The sequence below is a fragment of the Schistocerca piceifrons genome, chromosome 2 (genome assembly GCF_021461385.2).
Source record: "Schistocerca piceifrons isolate TAMUIC-IGC-003096 chromosome 2, iqSchPice1.1, whole genome shotgun sequence".
In the NCBI taxonomy this organism is placed as follows: Eukaryota; Metazoa; Arthropoda; class Insecta; order Orthoptera; family Acrididae; genus Schistocerca; species Schistocerca piceifrons.
In genome coordinates, this window is record NC_060139.1 from 490586596 (window position 1) to 490609435 (window position 22840).

Sequence of the window (22840 nt, forward strand, 5' to 3'; positions counted from 1 at the left end):
CCATGCCTTTTTCAGCACCCTTTTGGGGTGAAGATTTGTAACTACAACAATCTATTCCTTGGTATGCAGGGTAAATTCTATCCTCACATGTATAGAAACATTATAAATATATTATATTAAACTTTAAAATTAATGCAAGTTGTGTGATCAACATAATAATAAAAGATATTACAGAAGAAATTGCTGCAATGAAGTTAAGAGTGCGGAAGGAAAAGTAATTTTGTAGACATGTACACTTTTACCCACATACTTCTGCCTTTGTAAATGTTGGATATTATTTGTCAACTGCTAATATTTGAGAATTTTGCAGCTCAGGTTTACAATATGAACAGAATGTGAAAACAGATTCACAAAACACCAAATACTGGCGAAACAGCAATCAGAATACAGTCATTCGGAGTTTTACAGTTATTTATTGCAATATTTTTTTTCTTTTTTTTTTTATACAGTGGTAAAATGTTTCAATGCATTCATTACAACTGAATTTACAAATATATTTCAATTTTTATGACATAACTGCATATATTTATAATATAATATATATATATAATTTGTATATGTATGTACAGATCACATTATTCAAAAACAATCTTACACTAGTTTGCATTTTTACATTTTTGTTATGTACAAGAGGCACAGCTAGCCCATAAATTACACACAATGCATCCAAGTACCAACGATACAACAAACTGCTGCATGACATATATATAAATGGAAGTTAATATCAATAACAATTATTGCCAGTCCCTTCTCATACAGTTTCACAATCAACAATTTAAATTATAAAACAATACTTTTTTTGTTTTGTACAGTACACCAAGCAACACTTTACAATGGACTTAAATAATTTTTAATAAATAAATAGAATCTATAACTAAAACAAGGTTTTGATCTATATCACACATACATGTTACATGGACTAAACAGTAGTCTGTGATGCATCTACTGAATCAAAATTACGTTACCAAAAGGCACGGCACTAGAATGATCAGCTCATAATGGCCTGTCATATCTGTGGCACTGATGTATGTAGTTCATTTTGTTTGAGTGTGGAGATGTTAACAACACAAATTGTGGACTGCCATTCAGTGAATTTGTACAGAAATTTTACACTGTAACAATAAATTACTATTTCATACAATAATTCATAGTATCACAAAATTCAGAGCCATACTTGATTACAAAATAAAATTCAAAATAATAAATGTCAAATATTTTTCGTACAAACTACTATTGTACGATTTAAAAATAATGTATTTTTTCAGCAGAATAGTAAAAATGCCATTGTTAAACTGCCTAGGCATAATAAAACTGTACGAAATAACACAGTTAAAAAATAAGAAATACATTTTACAATAATCTTTAATCACAGGGGAGACAAAAGAGCAATTCTACGCCTTCAATGGTTATCTAAAGTAATCCACTGAACTTTACACCTTCTAGATGACAAACAATAAAAATAATCAAAATGGACAGTTTTCCATTTCCACCTACTTATAGATACACACAGGTTTTTCAGGTTCTCTGGAACATGGTTGGTACTGGATGCACACATTTTCAGTTGGCATTGAAACAAAAATAGAATAAAAAAGTGACTGACATTTCATATGCCGTGGTAACTGATACTTTACATTTACACAAACATTTGTACAGCATCTTTAATATATTACAATACAATGGGGTTCAAAAGGACGTGATCATTCCCCCGAGCTATCGATCATGGAAGCAATTTTAATCGAATTGCTGTGAATCACACAACTTCAAAAAGACACACTTTCCATGAATGGAGTAGGGTGCAGCTCTTTGAAAATTTTAGGAACTGTTCCTACCCTTTGAGCGCACAGCATGTAGAAGCCGCCAGTACAAGTAAGAGCGCAGGTGACGTGGGTATGTGTGACAGGACTCACCAGGAGAAAACGCCTGTACCAGCTTGTGCCGTGAGGGTCACTTCTCAGTCGAACATTCAGCTTGTTTCTGATATGGAGCATAATCCAGACGATACTGGCCTGAAAATAAAAAGGAGGTGTAAATATTATCGTCAGAAATGTCACGATGGAAACAATGCTGCCTCCTGTGGTTTCTTGCATCTTCTTTTCACTTAATTTAGAATTAAAAATTTTGACTTTATGCATTTTTAATTAAAAATGGTTGCATCACCTCTGCTATAAATAATGGATGAGTCAGTTGAGGAAACTCTGCATCACGTATTTTGTACATTTATGTTCTGTTACTAACAGCAGGGTCATATTTTTACTTGGTGTTGTGTCATCTTTCATAATCATCACTCAGTGTATTTCACTTACTGAAAATATTTTGAAAAACTTCAAGCAACACTGTCTTTGCATTTGCTCTGTTATAGTTTTCTACATGATCAGGGTTAAATAGCTGTAACAGATAATGAAATCATAACTATTGCCCCTCTATTATGTTCTGTCACCACATGTACGTTATGGCTTCAATAAGGTATTCATTAGTTCTTGAGGAATATTTTGCCATTTCCTGAGACGGACAGGTCTTCAGTTTCATTTGGACAATATGTGGATCACACACAACTTAGGGCCTATGTGACCAGCCCCTCCTTTCCAACCAATTCCTCTTTCATAGCTGAGGCAGGAACATACATGTTTCAAAAGCCAGGGCTTTTAAGTGTTTTTACCTAATATACTAAGAATTTTGCGTCCTGAAGGTAAGTCATGGCCATCCGTTTATCGCCTGGGAAGGTAAAGATCAATTCTGCATATGTATTCTCTGTGTTTCTAGAATGTGTACTATGAAAACAACCAAGGGACACAAAAGTTTTGGTTTTCTTATGTCTGAAACCACCACATTACATAGACAAGTTACAAAGTTATCCAAATCCGAGTCATAATCTTACTAAGCATATTGGACAAAAAATTAGTCACTTCCAGGAGACGTCACACACTGTGACAATGTCTCTAGCTAATTTCATTGAGTTTCTTCAGGTATGCTATATTGAGCTGAAGCCACTCACTCACTGACGATTAGATACTGCACAGTGACCAAAATGTGGAACTGCCGATTGCTGAATTTCACCCGCTATTTGAAATAGTTCCAGGTATTTTCTACAGGAGTAATAAGGTCATGTGATTTAAGTTGGCCCGTTGAGGTGTGGTAGGGTGTTTGGGTTTTCATCAAATCAGGCAGGAACATATATGTGCAGTTGTTGTCATCCCAAAAGATGGCATTATCCACAGCATGATCAGCACAATGATGTGGAAGAAACGGCAATACCAGATCATCGAGAACACTGAAATAAGACCTCGGTTAGCGCGCAAGGCAAGCTGAATGACTGGACCCATGTCATGGCACGAAAAAGACCCCTAAAACGTCACAAAAGCACCTTTGGCCTGAACTACATTCTCCACACATTGTGGGTTAAGCAGCTCATTGGGTCATCGGTGCACTCACCAGTCTCACATCATCTGAAAAGGAGGCAAAATTGTGACTCATAGGACCACACCACATACCTCCAGTCACGTACTGCCAGACTATGTATTGATTTGCCCACTGCAGATGTGCAGCTTTATGTGCCTCTGTGATTAATGGCCTTCCTTGAGATACCCATCACCAAATGTCTACTGATTGCTGTTACCTTCATAATGTTCACTTGGAAATTAGCTGAGGTGGACTTGCATTCAACAACAGCACCAATGCCTGATGGGTTTGAAATCAAGTGTCACTTATAAGATGTGACACTCCTTTCCTGTCCCTGTAAGTTTGCGTCTTTTTATAACCACTGTTCTGACACTGTTTTACATGACTGCCAGTGTTACAGTATCCCTCGTAGACATGTTGGATGGTCTGCATTGATACAACAACAAATCTGCCAATTTAATGGGCACATCTGAACAACATTCTTTCAGGGTGACCCATATTACTGGATTGATTCCATAAGGGTGGATGCTCAAACTTGGAAAAAAATTCCCTGAGAATTCCAGGTCTGAGGAGGAAGTCGGTGTTTGAAACTTCGTGAGAAGATTCTGCCGCAATGAAAAACACCTTTGTTTCAATGATGTCCACCCAAATCCTGTATCATTTCGGTGACACTCTCTCTCATATTTCGCGATAATACAAAATGTGTTAACCTTCTTTGGACTTTCTCAATGTACTCCGTCAATCCTATCAGGTAAGGATCCCACACAACGCAGCAGTATTCACAACGAGGACGGACAAGCTTAGTGTAGGCAGTCTCTTTACTAAATCTGTTACATTTTGTAAGTGTCCTACCAATGAAACACAGTCTTTGATTAGCCTTCGCCACAACTGCTGCAACCTTGTGTGTACCCACACTGAAGCACGAAAATATGGTATCATGTCAAGATTACAACTTAGACTAAATAAGGAAAAAGATGTAGAAGATGTTAAAACAACATAGCAGCTGACTGTGGCTGGCTGACACCAGGAAGAAAAAAGATGAGCCAACAACTCCACAACACACTTTCAGTGAACAGTTATTCCCATGAAGCACTGTATGTGTTTTACTGTTTGGTGACTATTACTTCACTTCTTTTTCTGTTTACCTTTTCTCTTTAAAGTGAAATACATTAACTCATTTGTTCAAGATTTCGCGCTACCTATTACAGTTATAAAAGTTTCAATAAAGTGCAATTATTACCAGTATCAAAATAGTAGAGGTGTGGATGGGTATTCTGTGTAATGTGAAACAGGTTAATTTATGTGTTGCTGGGTGAAAGTGCATAGTCATATGTTGAAGGAAATTCATTGTCTTAATCAGTGACCAAAGCAAAAACAATTTATTGATGAACATAAAATTCTGTAAATTTAAAGGAGAGCATGTTGAGATGTTCCGGTTTCAAGCTTTTTAGTAACAGCATAATTGACACTAACTTAACAAAATTTCACAAGTGATCAGCCTATGGCTGCTTGAGAAGATGACTGTAAATGGTGTTAATTGAAATTGCCATTAACATACATATCACTGGATATCACTGCTGAACTCTGATTCAGTACAGTGTGGATTATAATATTCACTTCCATAAGTCAGCTTGTTATGTAAGAATCCCAGGTTAGGAGTCAGCCTTTGCTTCTCATCCTGCCTGGTGGTCTCCCCTGACCTGAAGTTCTGGGTAACTTTTCCACAGCTTCCCTATTTCCTAAACCTCACTAGCCCTTTTCCTTCATCCCTATTCCTTACCCTCAACCCTTCTGCCAAAAGAAGGAATCACTGGCTTCAAAAGCTTGCACATTTCCATAACTTTTGTGTTTTTTCTCCTGCCATAATTTGGGGAGAAGATCTTTTTATCCATCCAATTATATGTTGAAAAATGGATTATTTTTGTTAACGACACATAAGTTTTATTCAATTTGATCTCTACTATTCCACTGTTTTCCCATAAACTTCCACTCTGAGAGAAGCAGGTGAAGATGTAGAAGGTGAAAACGGCATGCGCGCGTGCACGTGCGCACACACACACACACACACACACACACACACACACACACACACGAAACAGTTGAAAAATGTATATGGACATGATATATAGTGCTGTGAATCAGTGAGCATATGTAAAAAGATTTCTTAATTAATGTGACAGCTCCTTGCCTAAAGATAGAGGAAGAGAAAAGTTGAAAGGCGTGGAGGAGAAAGGCAAAAGGAGTGATTATCTTTACTAGTAATAGACAAGAAAATCTAAATGAAAGGCGAGTCAGTATGTTGTCATTTCCACTCCCTGTTTACCAACTCAGATTTAACAAAATACTAAAATCAAATGGCTCTAAGCACTCTGGGATTTAACAGTCAAGGTCATCAGTCCACTAAACTTAGAACTACTTAAACCTAACTAACCTAAGGACATCTCACACATCCATGCCCAAGGCAGGATTCGAACCTGCGACCGTAGCAGCTGCGTGGTTCCGGATTGAAATGCCTAGAACCGCTCGGCCACCGTGGCCGGCAACAAAATGCCAATTACCAATTTTTTAACATTCAACAGGTAACACAATGAACACAAGTGTAACGGATTAATGTTGAATCTTATGGTATCGTGCAACTTGAGTGAATAATGTAATTGCTGCCTGTCACTCAACAATGATGGGTAGAGAAATAAGAAGCTTATTCATTTAATTCGACAGAAAAAAAACACACTCACTAAGCAGTGGAAGGAGAACACACACAAAAGAATGTTCTTTTATGTGTGTGTTCACCTGCTGCTATTTGGGGGGGGGGGGGGGGGGTAGTTTTTCATATGTCCAATTACATTACATTGTCATACATTGATTATCTGCATTGTTAAACTTATTCATTTGTGATTCAATTAGACCGTGTAGAATGTAATAAATTTGTAACAGTGTTTACAATATTTATAAGGGTGTAGCTAGTATTTTTGTAAATGACACACATGCAACAAGGCCCACTCTAGCTTACCACTGAAGCCAATTTAGAAACTTCATATGAAAACCTAAAGTAATGAGCTAGTTTGGTAACCAATGTGGAGGAATGCTGAAGAATGGGAAGCAGATAACAGAAAAGTTGTAACTTATGGCCACCACTGAGTACTTCAAATAAGTCTATAAAGCAGAAATACAAACTAACTGAACTTTATATATTTATGACCATCATTTATCTTCAGGATGCATAAATTCAGTATTGCAGGTAGGCACATATACATGAAGTTAATTACACTCCGCACACATTTTAGAGAGATTTATTGCTGCTACTGGGTACTTGATTAATTCTCGCTGTTTGTTCGACAAAAACCACGTTTATTTTAAAAGAATGGCATAAAACAATTTACTTGTAGTAGTGTCCTTCATCAGCTGTAATCTTTTTCCAATTTTCAGGTAACAAATGGATTCTCCAATAAAAATAATGAAGTTTTTTGAGGTGATCCACTCATGAAGCCAGTTTTTGAGATAATTAAAAGATGTGAAGTGTTGTTCATAAAGGCCCTGTTGCATGGACCAAAACAAATGGTAATCAGAAGGGGTGGTGTCTGTTATATTTTGTGGGTGGAGTAAGACATCCCATTAAAGTCCACTCAAGGTTTCCTTCACTTGGTTTGTAACATGTGGTTTGGCACTTATGAAACAGAATGAATTTGTCATGTCTCGGAGCATATTGTTGGTACCTGTATTTATGTGTGTGAATCAAATTGAGTAACTGTGCCTCATAGCATTCAAGCATTAAACATTTACCATACGTAGCGACATATGGTACACCACACCGACCAGGACATATTTTGTCACTGATTCTTATCCTTTTCTTTGAATCGTTGAAACAGTCTCTGCATGTTATTTCGACAGAGCATGTTCTCCATATGCTTCCACTAGCAAACAATGACTCTCCGCAGCAGATATTTTGTGAGAAGTTGAAGGTATCAAAAAAGTATGTTCATTTCACTCCACTCTAAAGTGACACACAGATCTGAAAGCCTAATGTTTCTACTGTTAAGTTGGTTTTGTGTAGCTGTCTGCTAGGCTGCCCTTATACAACTACTGCCCTCTCTTTGTCAACAGCGAGAATAAATTCAAGCTCTCAATACTACAGCTATTGTACCAAAGAGAGGACAACTGATTATACTTACTTGGTTTAGTTATCTCCTCTATCGTAGCCTCTTTGCAGTCAGCTGCATGGTGGTTTTGGCTTCCACAGTTGTAACAGGATACTTTGGGTGGTGGCATGACACTGGAGTACACAACTGGAGTTGGAAGAAACGTTGTGGGGTGTGGTGGAGGAGGTGGCGGCGTCTGAGGTCCATGATACTGATACACCAGCTCACCATTGTGCGAGAATGGAAATGTCGGTCTTAATGAGTAGCTGCTGAATCCTGGGAACACAGTTCCAGACCTGTGAAGGCCTGCAAAGTGGCCAGTTGGCACAAAACCGGCAGTTGTTGCACCAGCAGCTGGCTGGTAGGGCACAGCACCAGTCGTTGCATCTGGCACTCTTGATGCACCATTTGGGAGGTACTGCGGACTAGTGCTGGGAGGGTATGGAGCCACATGAACAACATCTGCAGCAGTGACTGCTGGTACAGTGAAGACTTTGCGATTATCCTGTAGAGGCGGCTGCCCAGGTTGCTGCTGAGGTGGCTGCTGCTGTTGCTGGGGCTGTTGCTGCTGCTGCTGTTGTTGTTGAGGCTGCTGTTGTGGTTGTTGTTGCTGCGGACCTATACTGACTCCGCTTCCATCACTGGGACGTGGCTGTCTTGCACCAGGCAGTCCTTTTTCAGGCACAACGGCACTTGGTCCACGGCCTCTGGGTAACGTTTGTAAACCAGGGGGGTTCGAGGTTTTTCCGCGTCCAACACCTCCTGGCCTTCGGCCACCCACAGGTCCCGTAACCACAGGAACTATTTCAGGCATATCTGTTTTGTCTGACTCTACAAGCTGAGGCCTTCGTTGATCCTTTTCAGAACGGTCTTCACAACCAGGACTCCACCTTTCTGCAACTCCCACATCTTTGCCTGGATAACCTGTGAACAATGCATTCCCTGAAATAGCCAAGAAAAATGAATATATTTGCATGAAGATACATTATAGCACAAGTTTAAAGGTAAAGCAAGGAGAAAATGCTTAACTATAGACAGCTGATGTAGATCATTTGATAAGAAGCTGTTTTTGTTGGGCCTCTGTCTCATTCAACAACTTAACAGAACATGTCTAACTAGGGACCTGAAAAATTCGCATTTGTAATAAATGCAAATAGGGATGGGAATTCTGCCTCAAAATGTGAATTTATGTAATAAATCCTATTTCACAGTGAACTGTATCCAGACGAACTATTTTATCAGAGAGTCTGAAATAGGTTATATTCTGTATCTAAATATCGAAAAAGTAACCAATTTTCATATACTGGTATTACACAACACCTGCAAAGCCCAATTTGGAAAGAGAATGTGTGTAAGAACCCATCTGCAAAATAAAGAGGTGCACCTATGAACGAAAGCAATGACGTATCAGTGCGCTCCTAACTTATGCTCTGGCCACACATCAAACAGTGGATGGTTGAATTGTCTCTTTAGGATACACACTGTGTATGGCAATGTAGGATTCAGCTGTTGGACTTAATGTTTTACAACAATGAAACTTGCACATTCGTCTGTTAGCTGAAGTTGGCACAACTGAAAATTACAGACAATGTAACATGGCACTTTTGGGTGAAATGTGTTTTGAACTATGATTCCATAAGATACAGGTTGGGCCCGAACTATATTGTTTATGACATTGCCAACCTCAACAAGAAACTTTGCGGTAGCCATTACCAAATGCTTTGTGCACTCTGCTTTGCCCTGCATTGTGCATAGTCTGTTAATTTCTTTCCTTGTTTTGAAATGAATGAGGAAACTAATCCTGGTCAGTCACGGGGTTTTAGTGTGAATTTCACAATACCAGGGAGGCTCAGTGGTCCATGTGTCAATTCTGCTCTTGCAGACATAGAGAATATGGGTGTAACCTGGCTGATCTGTGATAGGGAGGTGGTGCTTGTTCCTACTGCACAGCTCCTCATGTATCATGCATTCGAAGTTCTCGTTTGTTAACACTTGTGGTCACCTTTTTACGTTGTACTGTCTCCATTATAACAACCACACCAAGAGTCTTCCGGTGAAGTGGAACTATCATTATTTTCGGTTCTACTTCCACTCTAATTATATTTTCGGTTCTATCTGTATCTTTGCAAAGTGTGAGTCGCATGGCCCACGAAAGGTTTCTGAAATATGGTAATCATGGCTTCTATGCAACATATTCAAACTCAATGTTCTGCAGATTTTGTAATTATCAAACTGGGTATATAATGCTATCTGCCTACATTACAACCTGGGTAGCATTTTATTAATTATCTCCCTTTCAGAGCTAATGAAAGTGACTTCATTTACCATTCATTATTGTGATTCTTCTTATTTAAGATTGGACATGAGCAGCACTTGTTTTCTTTGAATTTAAAGTAAGTTTTACACATGATGCAAACTGGATCTATTCAAAGTAAGGCTCACAGCACATGTGGAACTATCTGCTTGTGTCTGTATATGTGTGGATGGATATATGTGTGTGTGTGTGTGTGTGTGTGTGTGTGTGTGTGTGTGCGCGCGAGTGTATACCCGTCCTTTTTTCCCCCTAAGGTAAGTCTTTCTGCTCCCGGGATTGGAATGACTCCTTACCCACTCCCTTAAACCCCACTTCCTTTCGTCTTTCCCTCTCCTTCCCTCTTTCCTGATGAGGCAACAGTTTGTTGCGAAAGCTTCAATTTTGTGTGTATGTTTGTGTGTCTATCGATGTGCCAGCACTTTCATTTGGTAAGTCACATCATCTTTGTGTGTGTGTATATATGAGGGCTCTGAAACCTCACAGGTGGGAAAAGAAAGATAATGTCAAGAAACATCTTAGATCAGAAGAGTACTCTTTTCACTGGTGCTGCTGCTCAAGTGAAACAATCCTTTACAAAACACTTAAATGGAGCCAAAAGAAGAAACAATCAAAGACTATATCAGAAAAAAAAAAACTGTTTCAAGTTTTCAAACAAGCAAATATTCCACTCAAGCTCTTATTCTAGAGACTAAAACTATTTGTTCTCTTTTATTGTTGCTTGGTGCAGAACAGTACATGGTACCAATATGTTACAAAAAGCTGTGTGTGAAAGTGCAACTTCTCAGGTGGGGCAGGAGGAGGAGGAGGAGGGGGAGGAGGAGAATTATATCTTAGGGTCTACTGATAGTGTTTTGGATAGCCCTTGGCCTAGCGATCATTTGTGTTGGAAGAATAGGCATACTGTGTCTATCCCACAACACGAAGTCAACATGCAAACATTACAGAGTTCCTCCAGCCCAGGTAAATTGTGAAAATTTGCTGGTTCTTTTGCATTATGTCTGGTCTAAGGTGGGCCTTAGATGGATTATAAAAGCAACATTTGTTCATCAGCACTTACTGAGCGACCCCCCCCCCCCCCCCCAAAAAAAAAGGAACATGATTTCTGGGTACCAAAAGTACCAATTTGTGCTGGTGGCCGCTTCTTTAATTTCTATTCATGGCAAATCACTGATATCTTTACTATATGTACTCATTATCTTCGGAAATTTTGAAACTTTTTACAGCATCATAACCCATTACTGAAATCCAAAGATTCAAAAGTTACCATACTTATGCACATAATATCTGCATGAGGCATAAATGTAGTTTTCACTGGCACAGTGAACACATGTTGAGAGTTCTGGAGCCATCGCAAGGTTCTGATGTCACTGAACTATGTTTTTAGTGACTGTTTTTTAACCAATAAAATTTTGTGGCACAAGGCCTCTGTATAACGGGCACTTTATGTCTATAAAGGATTTTTTGGCCTGAAAATTATTCGACAGTGCCACCTGGCAGCATAAGCACCATACAAAAATGATTCTGTTGTACGAAATTCTTTGTACCTGCAAATTAAACATTGCATATTGTGGTGTACTGTAGGTGTAGCCTAAATATGTTGTGCATTTTTATGTAAAATAGTGTGACACGAACTTGCGTTGGATGGGAGATGATTTTGTTTTAACCTTATAGTATGCATACTTATTTATTGTTTGTGTGTTCAGAGTATGTAAATGTGTTTATGTATATAAATAAACTGTTAAAACTTTACTGATCTACAGAATTCATTTTATATAAGCAACATATCCCACTGTAGCACACAAAAGAAAAGAACCAGCAGAAAACTGCTCCTGTTGAAGTACAAAAAAGGTGATTATGCTCCCCTTTAAAAGACTCTGACTGTGGGGGACCAGCTGCCTCAATCCTCATCAAAAATTTTGGCATGTGAACATATAACATATTCACACTTTTTTGCACTAAAATAGAGTAGCAGAGAGACAGTGACAGAGGAAGAGAGAGGAGACAGTGATGGTGGGGTGGTAGAGAGAAAGTGGCAGAGAGAGAGAGAGAGAGAGAGAGAGAGAGAGAGAGAGAGAATGGAAATTAAAAAGAGAAAAAGAGATAAGTGGAGACCATATATAGGTTTCCCAATCAAGACATCGAAACCCACAGCAAGGAATCCCCAAGGACATATGTGGAGAGGAGCAACTGTGGTTGAAGAGAAAGACAGCAGACTGCAAGTGACAAATAAAGAGACTGTGGCAAGAGGAGAGAAAAAGAATGGGACACAGACAACAGCAGTGGGAAAAAGAGACAGTGAAAGTGGCAGAAAGGAGACAGTGGTAAGGAAGAGTGAGTGAGTGAGGTGATATATATATATATGAAGACTTCGACAGCAGGAGAAAAAACAGGATAAAGATGAGATAGTGGGAGAAAGACATGTATAGACAGTGGCGGTGAGAGAGAGAGATGCTGAGTGTGAAGTCTTCACTAAAAAGAGAGACTGGGTACAAGGATTTAGAATTTTCTATGTTGAAGGAATGTAAATATGTTTGCATGCCAGAATTTTTGGTGAGGAAGGTGGAATGAGGACTGAGGGCAGCTGATTCTCCATTTTCCTGTCAGAGCGTTTTAAAGAGGAGTACATTTGTATTTTTTGTGCTCCAACATGAAATTTTTTCAGCTGGTTATTTTATTCACAACCACTGTTTTTTTTCCAAAACAGATGCTAATTTTACCAACAGCAAATGCCACATTTCCAGGTCCCCAGTCATAACATAACCGGACATTTATATAAGAAACAGACAAATAGAATCTTAAACTATGAAATTCAAGAATGAAAACAACACCAAAACATACAGCACAAGAGGTTACTTAATTTTACATATCTTAATAATGAGCAAGGAGATGGGAAGGTATCAGTCACTGCATGATTAGTTGGGACAACCAACAAGAGGTCCAACCTGTACCTTCCTTACATTAATCATTTATCCTAGCCTTAAGTTTGTCTTAGTGATTTGCAATTAGTGTGGCACAATAAAAAGAACCACCCATTTGTTGCACTGAATCATGGCAATATTAATTGGAGTCATACTCTTACTCCTGTGTAGTAAACAGTTTCCTTGGCAAAAATCTTCCACTTGGATTTGAAAACCTATGGCTTGTTGCTTTGCAAACAGTCTAAGTTTTATGGAAGTCTGCTCAAAATGTATACTTATCAATGCTGTACATTTTTTTAAACAGTATTTTGGGATATGTTCAAAATAAAAACACTTCCTCTGCTATGTGTTCTCTGAAAGTATGCTGCTTTTCCATTTAAAGAGTTCACATTGTCTACCATCAATCCTGCAAGAATGATGGAGGGGGAGGGGGGCAAATTTTAACAAATTTTGGTTATAATCTTTTCACATGAAACATTAATATCTGCAATATATTCTCGATTATTCGGGGTAATGTGGGGGAGAAGATGCAGAATAATCAAAAAACACAAAAAACTGAGATGTTTTCAAACATGTATTTGGGACGATGTCCACTGGATGGGTAGTAGCGACAGCATCAGGAACTGACGTCTGCATGTGCTCAGGCACAGCCCAGCACCTTTGCCTTCAGGCCCTTGTCCACAGACAATGAACTTCCAAAAATAATTTCTGCAAACACTTGCTGAGATGTTTACATTATAACAAAAACATACGCAACTTTGCTTCTGCAAGTTGCTTGGGCAAGTTAATTTCAGCAACTTGCCGCAAGTATCTTCAGAAGTTTTTCCACTAGAGACATGTCGTGAGATCAGCAAGTGGATGTTTACAGTGTTGTATTGAACAAAAATTATGAGAAAAATCAACAAGTTAGGAAAAGAAGAAATATTTGGGTGAGGAAATTGATACAGAGGAGTACATATTTATCAAGAAACACTACTGAATGAATTAAAAGCCAGAGGACTTCGCTCAGATTAAAAACTTTATGAGAATGCCATAAGCAATTTTTTAAAATCTCTTTCTGTTGTACAATAAAATATTTGAAACCAGGATAGAAAAATGCTGCAAGCTGTGTTACCAAGAGGTTACCTTTTAATCATTCTTCATCTTTTGAAGACAGTATTTTTACTTTTATTACAAATCTAATGCATTCATAAACAGGACACAAAATTGCTGTGAGCTAGATGATTAACAGATGGACTTTTAATTCCTCTTCAAATTTTGCAAACATTACTTATTATAAGCATAACACATTTATGTTTATGCCAAAATTAAAAATAAGCTAAAATATACAGACATCTCCACCACCATTCTACTTTCCCCTCTGGTGAAACAAAGTAGTCAGTAAATTTTATCGCACTTCCTTTGGCCGATGGTGGCCAAGTATGCATGTTTATGAGTTCCCATGGTACACACTTTCAGTTTGTTTCTGTCTTTCTTCTTTTTGACAATGACATTGTTACGCCATTATTGAACACACAAAATTTCCGTAAGTTTGAGAAAACTCCCAGCAACTTGCAAGTTCAGCAAGAACTTACAGTAAGGTGCAAGAAACTGCTCCCACTATTCTGCAAGTACATGGAACCTGTGGAGTTTACTTGCTAGTGGACTTATGCCAAGCCAGTTCCAGCTATATTATTTGAAAACAGCTGGAAGAAGAAAGTGTTAACCTCCAATTTCGGAAGGATTGGTTGGGTCACATTTTCTGTCATATGCTCACAGCAGCCGGCGACCCACTCTGCTGGTCCCCGTGTGCATGACACGTTTTTTTCCTTTCTTTTTTTAGATGCACAAGCAATCCGCAAATTGAAATAATCAGTACACAAGTAACTGGGAGTACACTCTGTGTGTGTGTGTGTGTGTGTGTGTGTGTGTGTGTTAATCAGTACTATTAGTAACCATAGTATGTTGGACAACTTGCAAATTTTAATCAGAGTTCTTAGCAGTAAACAAAAGGTCAAATTTTACATCTCAGCTAAACACTTTTGTTGAAATACACCTCTACCATGAGGAAGTTTTCAATAGAGAATGGGATGCCTTTCAACACCTAAATAAAATCAGTTCTTGTAATTTTTAAATCAACTAAAAATATATTTGTCATATAATAAGCTTATAATGTACCTATGGATACAAGTGAATTTTTCTTCATCTTGCCCTACAATTCGACTATGTTGTTATTTCCTGCACACTACCTACAGGTTCAAAATCTAGTATTTGGTCCTTAAATTGGTGTAATTTTTAATTTGTTATCTCACAATCTGATTTATCTTGTCAGAGAGCTTCAGTATCACAATATACATCCAATATATCTTACCTTGCAGCCTTACATTTAATTATTTGTTTATTTTTTCCAGATTACATTTCCTTTAAAATATCTTTTTGTTTTCCCTCCAATATTTTAAAGGTTTCCACGTTTCAATTCACTATTTTTTATGTTCATATTACTGATTTTCCTCTTTTTTTTGTCTCTCAGTTTTACTTTTTACTGCTACCTTTTTCATGCATCCTCCACTTGTGTTTGTCTATGATTCTACGTTTTTTCTGCTGTAGGTCTAGGACTGTAGCTCAGAATAGATGGATTTTCATTGCTGGAGCGAAATTCACATTCAACTGCATCATTCAGTTCTCCATGCAAAGAACCGGTTACAACCATATAAATGAATAGCTTGCTTATAGTAACCAAAAACTAATGTGGCAGTTTGTTTAAATTTTCAGAAGGTTAGCTGTTGATACCAGCTTATGAAATCTTTGACCCAGCCAGTTCCAGCTATTTTATTTGAAACTGCTGGAAGAAGAAAGTGTTAGTTAATCTTCAATTTCGAAAGGATTAGTCGGCTCACATTTTCTGTCATACTCTGGAAAGCCTCACAAGCAGTTAACAAGTAGTTCCACCAACCCCTTTGCAAACCAACTCCTTTGTATGCTTGAGCATAGCTGTTTTGCATATTGATATACAACCTGTCATATTTGTAAATAAGTAAGTCGATAGTTATATTTTTAATAATGTAATCCTATAGCTTTCATTTTTCATCTGCACTGAAAACCTGCTGACTTGTGTACTTTGAATGGTAACAATCTGGTAACCTTGGTGTCCAATTACTACCACTCATCTTAATATCCACTACATTAATGTTTCATAATATGTTATATAAAAATAGCACATCCCACACAGATCTGCAGCTGTTATAAGTGACACGACATCTTTTAATGTTTTCACGACCTTTGCAATTTTTTTCTCATTTGCTTATAGTTTAATATTCTTCTTTTTGCTAGTTCATTCTGTGTTAACCACAGAAAATAACTTACTTTGCACCTATGATTCCATATTCTAATATACTGTTTCCAAAATAAATTATCTGGATGGGGTAGGGGTACATTTCAAATGTGTAGAAGTGGTTTCAGGTGGTTTATAGTAAACTCAGATGCAGAGTCTCTGAAGGAATTCGGTTAAATCATATTTATCTCAATTAATATTAAGTAACAAAAATGAGTAGCAATCCTTTTATGCATAATAAATGAGATGAACTCATTGTCAGTTATCATTCTGTTGTGGAAGCTGATTGTGTACCTGTTGAGCAATTAAGCAGATGTTCCAGTGGTGTGATGTTCGAACTGTGCCACCAGGTGATATGAGCCCTTCTCTTCTCCTGTGATTTCAGTGCAAGAACTGCCAACTGTGTGTGTGTGTGTGTGTGTGTGTGTGTGTGTCAAAATGTTGACCCTGTCACAGCAAAAGTCACAGAACTTGACTATGAATGGACATAATTTTCCCCTTTGCTTTAGGCTATTAATTGGCCTTTTCATTCCATACACGTGAGCTGCAGCTTTATAATGTCTATATATAAGGAGAAAATCAGTGAGCAGGAGGATAAATCAAATCAAGATGACCTCCAGTCCACCTCTTCAGCAAGCTCTAAGAAACTGGTGACTGTCCGAGATGGAGACACTTGTTTTATGTGTCTCACAACAATCAGCAATGAGCATAACTGCTGCTGCTGCTCCTGCTGCTGCTGCTGCTGCTGATGATGATGACGTCTAGATATGAGTTTAAAATACATTCTGTAGGTACAAACTAAATTATATGGTTTGAAATGTGTATGGGCACTTTACAGACGATACAAGTATGAATAATAGATTTGTGAATGTGAGATTTGCAATAAGGGCTAATCCACTCTACAAATTGAGTCAAACTACAGCTTAGCTAAATTTTGAACTACATTCTTATTAAAATGACCAGTAGTTCACATCTTATGTCATATAAGTTAATCACTCAAACTGCATCTTTTTAAGATTAGTTTTAGCCATTAACTTATTTTGATTTGCTGCATGTCTTATTCCATCAATTTCTGCTTAGTAGTTGACATTGCAATAGTAACATGAACAGAAAACCATGTTTACAAAGCTTAAGGAACAAAAAAATAATAGCAAGTGTTTCAAGATCTGGTAAAGGCACAAGCGGTCAGTATCAATGCCGAGTCAAATATGCCAGAGTCATGAAAGGAAGGAAACGGATATACAGGTGGTGAAATAAGACCTTTCGCAATTAAGGAGAGAATATGCATTCTAAGGCAATGAGAAAGCACAATAGGTACAATGTACACAAACACTTCCTATGTAGGGGTTTCTTTGCTTCTATATCTACCTCAAATCTCTCTGAATTTCAATACTGAGAAAGCTCCACACAGTTCAGCTTGCAAACTGTAAATACTAAACTAGAAAAATGGAAGTTGTCCAATTACATAAAGAAGTAAGTAATTAAGTTTGCAGCCATTTTGTATGTATTACAAAAATAAAAAGAGATAGTAGCTTACTGCGATCCCAGTGAGGTGCATTAGGTGCTGATGGTGTGTCAGGTGGTGAATGCCCATTGCTAGAGCTGTCAGATGTCCCACCACCACTACTACCACCAGATCGGCCATGTCCATCTTCAAGGACCAAAGTCTGCAATTTATGAGCCATGCAGTACATAGGCCCTGGATGATGCTGATGCAGTTGTTGTTGCTGAAACCTTGCTGTCGACGTCATTGGCACAAAACATGTCAGGCAAGGAGATGGACCATGCACCAATGGTTGAGGAGGATACATCACAGGAGCTCCTTCCCATCGTCTTAATGCATGTTGGTGTTGATGTTGCTGTTGTGGTGGCAGCTGCTGTTGTGGTGGTTGCTGCACACCTTTCCGTTCCCCAGGTACCTGTTCAAGAATGCATCAACAAGTGAGAAAACCATATGATAGATGATCGAAGTGACGGATGACCTAGCAAATTCCAGTGATTAAGTCATTTGACTCAGTTATGTATGCTTGTGAAGATCAAGAAAATGTACATTGATATTACAAAAACAAAGCACACCTGATGTGAACTGTTAAGGAATACTGACTGGAGTTATGCGATATGAAGTTAAGTGATTGTTTTCATATGCAAGAAAATACCTGCTCCTACATGATGACTCCAAAAACATAATTTACAAGCTACGTGAAACAATTATTTAATAAATATTATTATGTAAATTTCAAATTTCAGGAATATTTTAAATTACTCTGAACTGAAATTGACAGCAATCATAACAAATTTATTATAAAGGAAATAACCAGTGGATATTAAACTCGTCTACAACAAATAATTGGGGAAATATTTTGATGATGATTTATAATAACAACGGCACCCTGCCCAAAGAATATGTAAGTACTATTCTCACGCCAATGGAAAGGACATGAAGTTCAGAGTAAGAATTCCCAACCTTTTAAATCGTCCAATTATTTCTAAAAAAATAGCTAACTGATGGCTGGCAAATGTTTTCTTTTACAGTTCTAGGATGGAAACCGCTTGTACATTTTTTAATTATTTTGTGTTTTCTAGCCTGTGTTCTGTATTTATATGGAGGCTGCACTACACAAAGAAAGAAGTCCTCCGATTTTGCCTTGTGCAGCAGAAACAACCATATTTCATTCTCTCTCTCTGTGTGTTTTAAAATGGTATCTAAAATTAAATTAGGTACATATTATTATACTAATAACAATACTTTTCACAGCAGTATCTCAAATACAATAAACCAATACATATGATGTACAATCTGCATGCACATTCTTTATTTTGTAACATGGAAGGAAGCCCCGACTGAATGAATTCACTCAAAATTATTTTTATTAACCTAGGACTAAATGACATGTGAATATACTGATTAATTTAATTAAGTTTAAAAATTCTGATTTTTTTTACTTATGGTAAACCTACTGAAGCTTCAAATGGAACACTTTTGGAAAAAAAAAAAAGTTACGAAATAATTTAAACCCCAATGCATGTGATATACATTCATGCTCAAGATGTGCCAAGAAAAAGCCAAGTTAATGGAAGTTCTGAAAGAATAAAACCCAGAAGCATGTATTATTGCTAAAACATAATTAAGACAAGTAATAAAATGAGACTGTACACTCAACTTGAGACACTGTAGAATTCAGAAGCGCATACACATCTGTGGTGAGAGATACCACCAGTCATCTTAAGCAAACAGTTGCAAGTAACGCGTAGTCATTTTGAATGGATAATGATTTTTCAACATTCCTATTAAACAATTCTTTCTAATAACTTGAAACTGATGAAGACAGACTTATAGGAGAAGAGTTCCACTAAAGCACTCCATCTGTACATTTATAATTTTCTCCAACTTCAGCTCTACAGATGACTGGCAATCCACCTTCACAACTATCATCCTATGTACAGCCTAGAGCATCAAAATGTAATTCTGTACACAATGTCAACTTATTATGTACAACATGATAAAGAAAACAGTCATTGTGTTATAAATAACACAGGTTTTAATTTAAATGCCACCTATTTCTTCTAGAATCATCAGAAAATAATTCATACAAAGCTTGTGTTCTTGAATTTAAAACAATCTGATCTACAAATTTCACTAAATAAGTCAGCAAAATTTGTTAAGTTACTTTTAAAACTTTCATGCAGGTCACAGATGGATCTGTTAATCCCCCTGTTCACACATCATAAAATGTGAGTTGAGTGAGGCATAAAAATAGAGCTCAAAAATTTGATTATGTAGGAAATTCCATTAAAACAAGTAGCTTTTATATAATGGTAATGTTTATTGTACGAAAAAGTTGAAAGTTTCTTCCAGCAAAATGCATCATAGGATGTCCCTGCATGGACTAGAAATATGCATGTAGTGTGGATTAGTTAAAGTGTGATCAGACTGAGGTGCTATTAACTGATGGAAGGTAAATAGTACGATAAAGGTGTGGTCAGCTATTGCTAGTTAGCCCAGATGGCGGGGAGAGGGGCCAGACAGTCATTGCTTCTCTTCCGTATTATGAGATGGGAATATCAGATGGAAGCTTCAATGAAGTCACATGCTGAAGCAACTACTATTAGATCACAAAATGAAATTCCTAACAGTGCTGATGTTTCTAATATAGTACCACAATTATGATTATCATTCTGGCAATTGAGCTTTCAGTAAGAATAAATGATGGATGTTGTGTAGGACAGCAGTAACAAACCCATACAGTTCCAGTCTCTAACAGAACATGCAGAAGAATGTAAAACCATCAAGGGTGAAAAGGGGTGATGATTAACAGGCATTGAGACAGTGAACCTCACCTGAAAGCGAAGTGCTGAATTGAAACATTAAGACTATGGCCAAAAGAAGGCAACCACTTTACCATAGACATAACTAGAGAAAGAGGAGAGTTTGATATCAACAAAAAACAAGAAAAACCTCGAACTAAGTTCAGGTCCCAACAGAAAATTTCAGTTTTTGTACATATTTGATACTTCTTAATAATCTTATTAATTTACTGTTTAACATATTATTTATTCCACTGCACCCCCCCCCCCCCCCACTCATATATAAGAGGTTTTTTTAAAACCTGACACACACAATGTACTGCATCAAATTCTTGCACTTCCATTATCACAATTTTTTCACTTTCTCTTCACTAAAATCTATAAAATGATCTTAATATAATCTGTCAATGGAAAAACCAGGATGGAATAACAACATTATGAAAAGGACAGATTGCTAATCACCATGTAGAGGTGGTGCTGAGTCACTGACAGAAACACTGAAAAGACAAGCTAAACTTTTATCTTTAAGATAAGAAAGTCCTCCTCCTGGAGCAGAAAACAACACGTATACTCACACAAGTGAAACACACACACACACACACACACACACACACACACACACACACGAACAAACAAACAAACAAGGTACTGGGGAAGGTGGATAATTTAGAGTTAGAAGAAGTGACACTCAAAGGACGTCAGAAACACATCTCCCATGTCTTATCACAATATGCAAACTTAACATTCCTCTCACATCTGTTAACCAACAACAAATAAGCACCACTCAATATGCAAAAGGGGAGCTTGTGTTTTCTCCGTCAAAGATATGGCTAATAAACAGTATTCCAGCCCAGCATTTCTTCACTCATCAAAAGCAGATGCCAGAAGTAAAAAATAGGTCATCATGTACTGACCTCACAGTGATCACTGTACAGAACTCTTTGCAGGAATGATCATACACGAAGTATCCACTTGGATGAATAGTTCTTCACCAGCCTCCTCCCCTTTCACCCTCCTGCAACTATGTCAGCCCCAAACTGGACGTTGCTTTTCTTCTCCATTCTAACTTTTTCATAAGAACCTTTCTTATCTATTTCTCCTACAGTCAATACGATAATCTCTGAACAAATGCTCAAAAACAAAAACAGCAAACAAATGATAACTTTTTACAGCACTTCTAACGGAATGTCAATTTTACTGTGTGCATTCTGGTAAGTCAGAAACAGATTTGACCTAAACACTATGCTTTTTATAGACAAAACGGCAAATAAAGATTTCAATACTATGAAAAGAATAGACTGCTACGCACCACATTGCAGAGACGTTGAGTCGCAGAAAGGCCCAACAAAACGACTGTTGAACAAGTGAGCTTTCAGCCAAAAGGCCTCCTTCGGAAGAAGACAATACACATTCACACAAGCACAACTCACACATACAAGACCACTGTCTATGGCCATCGAGGGAGACAGATTTCAACAGCTGATATCCGTGTGGTTCAATCCACAACAGCTGATATCCGTGTGGTTCAATCCACAACAGCTGATATCCATGTGGTTCAATCCAACATTATGTTAATTTTCCACCACATTCTGGAGACTATAAAAATGCATAACTGCAAGATTCTAACAATGGAAAGGCAAGAAGCCAGCAAGATTCTACATATTTATAGCAAGCTGCCGGGATTGTTTAAAATAGTAATACTTGCTAGAAACTGTGAAATTCATTCATATGATGTGAGGAACACACTATTTGATATTTCTACAGGTCACCTTTTTTAACTTCCCGCTGCTTGAGAGACTTGTCTATCTTATCCTTTTTCTGCCATGTTATAAACATCTCCAACTGTTTTAGGAGACTTCAATCAACAATTAGTGTGCTCTACTTATACTTTTACACAGATGGAAATTTTTCTACTGCCATGTTCATCAGGTCTTTGGAAAGCAAGAGGATAATACTGGTTCAATGGCTGAAAATGTACTAGTAATTACTGCTGAGAAATGACATTTCAATAGTGTTAATACTGACTGACCACAATATTGACTCTTGTGACCTGCATACAAGCCGTATCTTTGAAGGTATCTCAGAAAATTGATATTGTTGTGGTCTTCAGTCCTGAGACTGGTGTGATGCAGCTCTCCATGCTACCCTATCCTGTGCAAGCTTCTTCATCTCCCAGTACTTACTGCATCCTACATCCTTCTGAATCTGCTTAGTGTATTCATCTCTTGGTCTCCCTCTACGATTTTTACCCTCCATGCTAAATTTGTGATCCCTTGATGCCGCAGGACATGTCCTACCAACCGGTCCCCTTCTTCTTGTCAAGTTGTGCCACAAACTCCTCTTCTCCACAATTCTATTCAATACCTCGTCATTAGTTATGTGATCTACCCATCTAATCTTCAGCATTCTTCTGTAGCACCACATTTTGAAAGCTTCTATTCTCTTCTTGTCCAAACTATTT

General features: G+C 37.6%; 1 protein-coding gene across 2 annotated transcripts in view; it reads right to left on the reverse strand.

Moving 5' to 3' along the window:
- Window positions 1-452: 452 nt before the first annotated feature.
- The window catches only part of LOC124776408 (nascent polypeptide-associated complex subunit alpha, muscle-specific form), a 69496-nt gene continuing 47108 nt past the window's right edge, over window positions 453-22840 (reverse strand). The window contains exons 5-7 of one of the 2 annotated variants that reach the window (XM_047251391.1): window positions 17612-17993; window positions 7566-8474; window positions 453-2006 (exon numbers count right to left, since the gene is read on the reverse strand). In XM_047251391.1, coding sequence (XP_047107347.1) covers window positions 1945-2006; window positions 7566-8474; window positions 17612-17993 — 1353 coding nt within the window. In that variant the 3' untranslated portion in view covers window positions 453-1944. The remainder of the gene's footprint in view (window positions 2007-7565; window positions 8475-17611; window positions 17994-22840) is intronic. The other variant, XM_047251392.1, reaches the window with a different exon arrangement.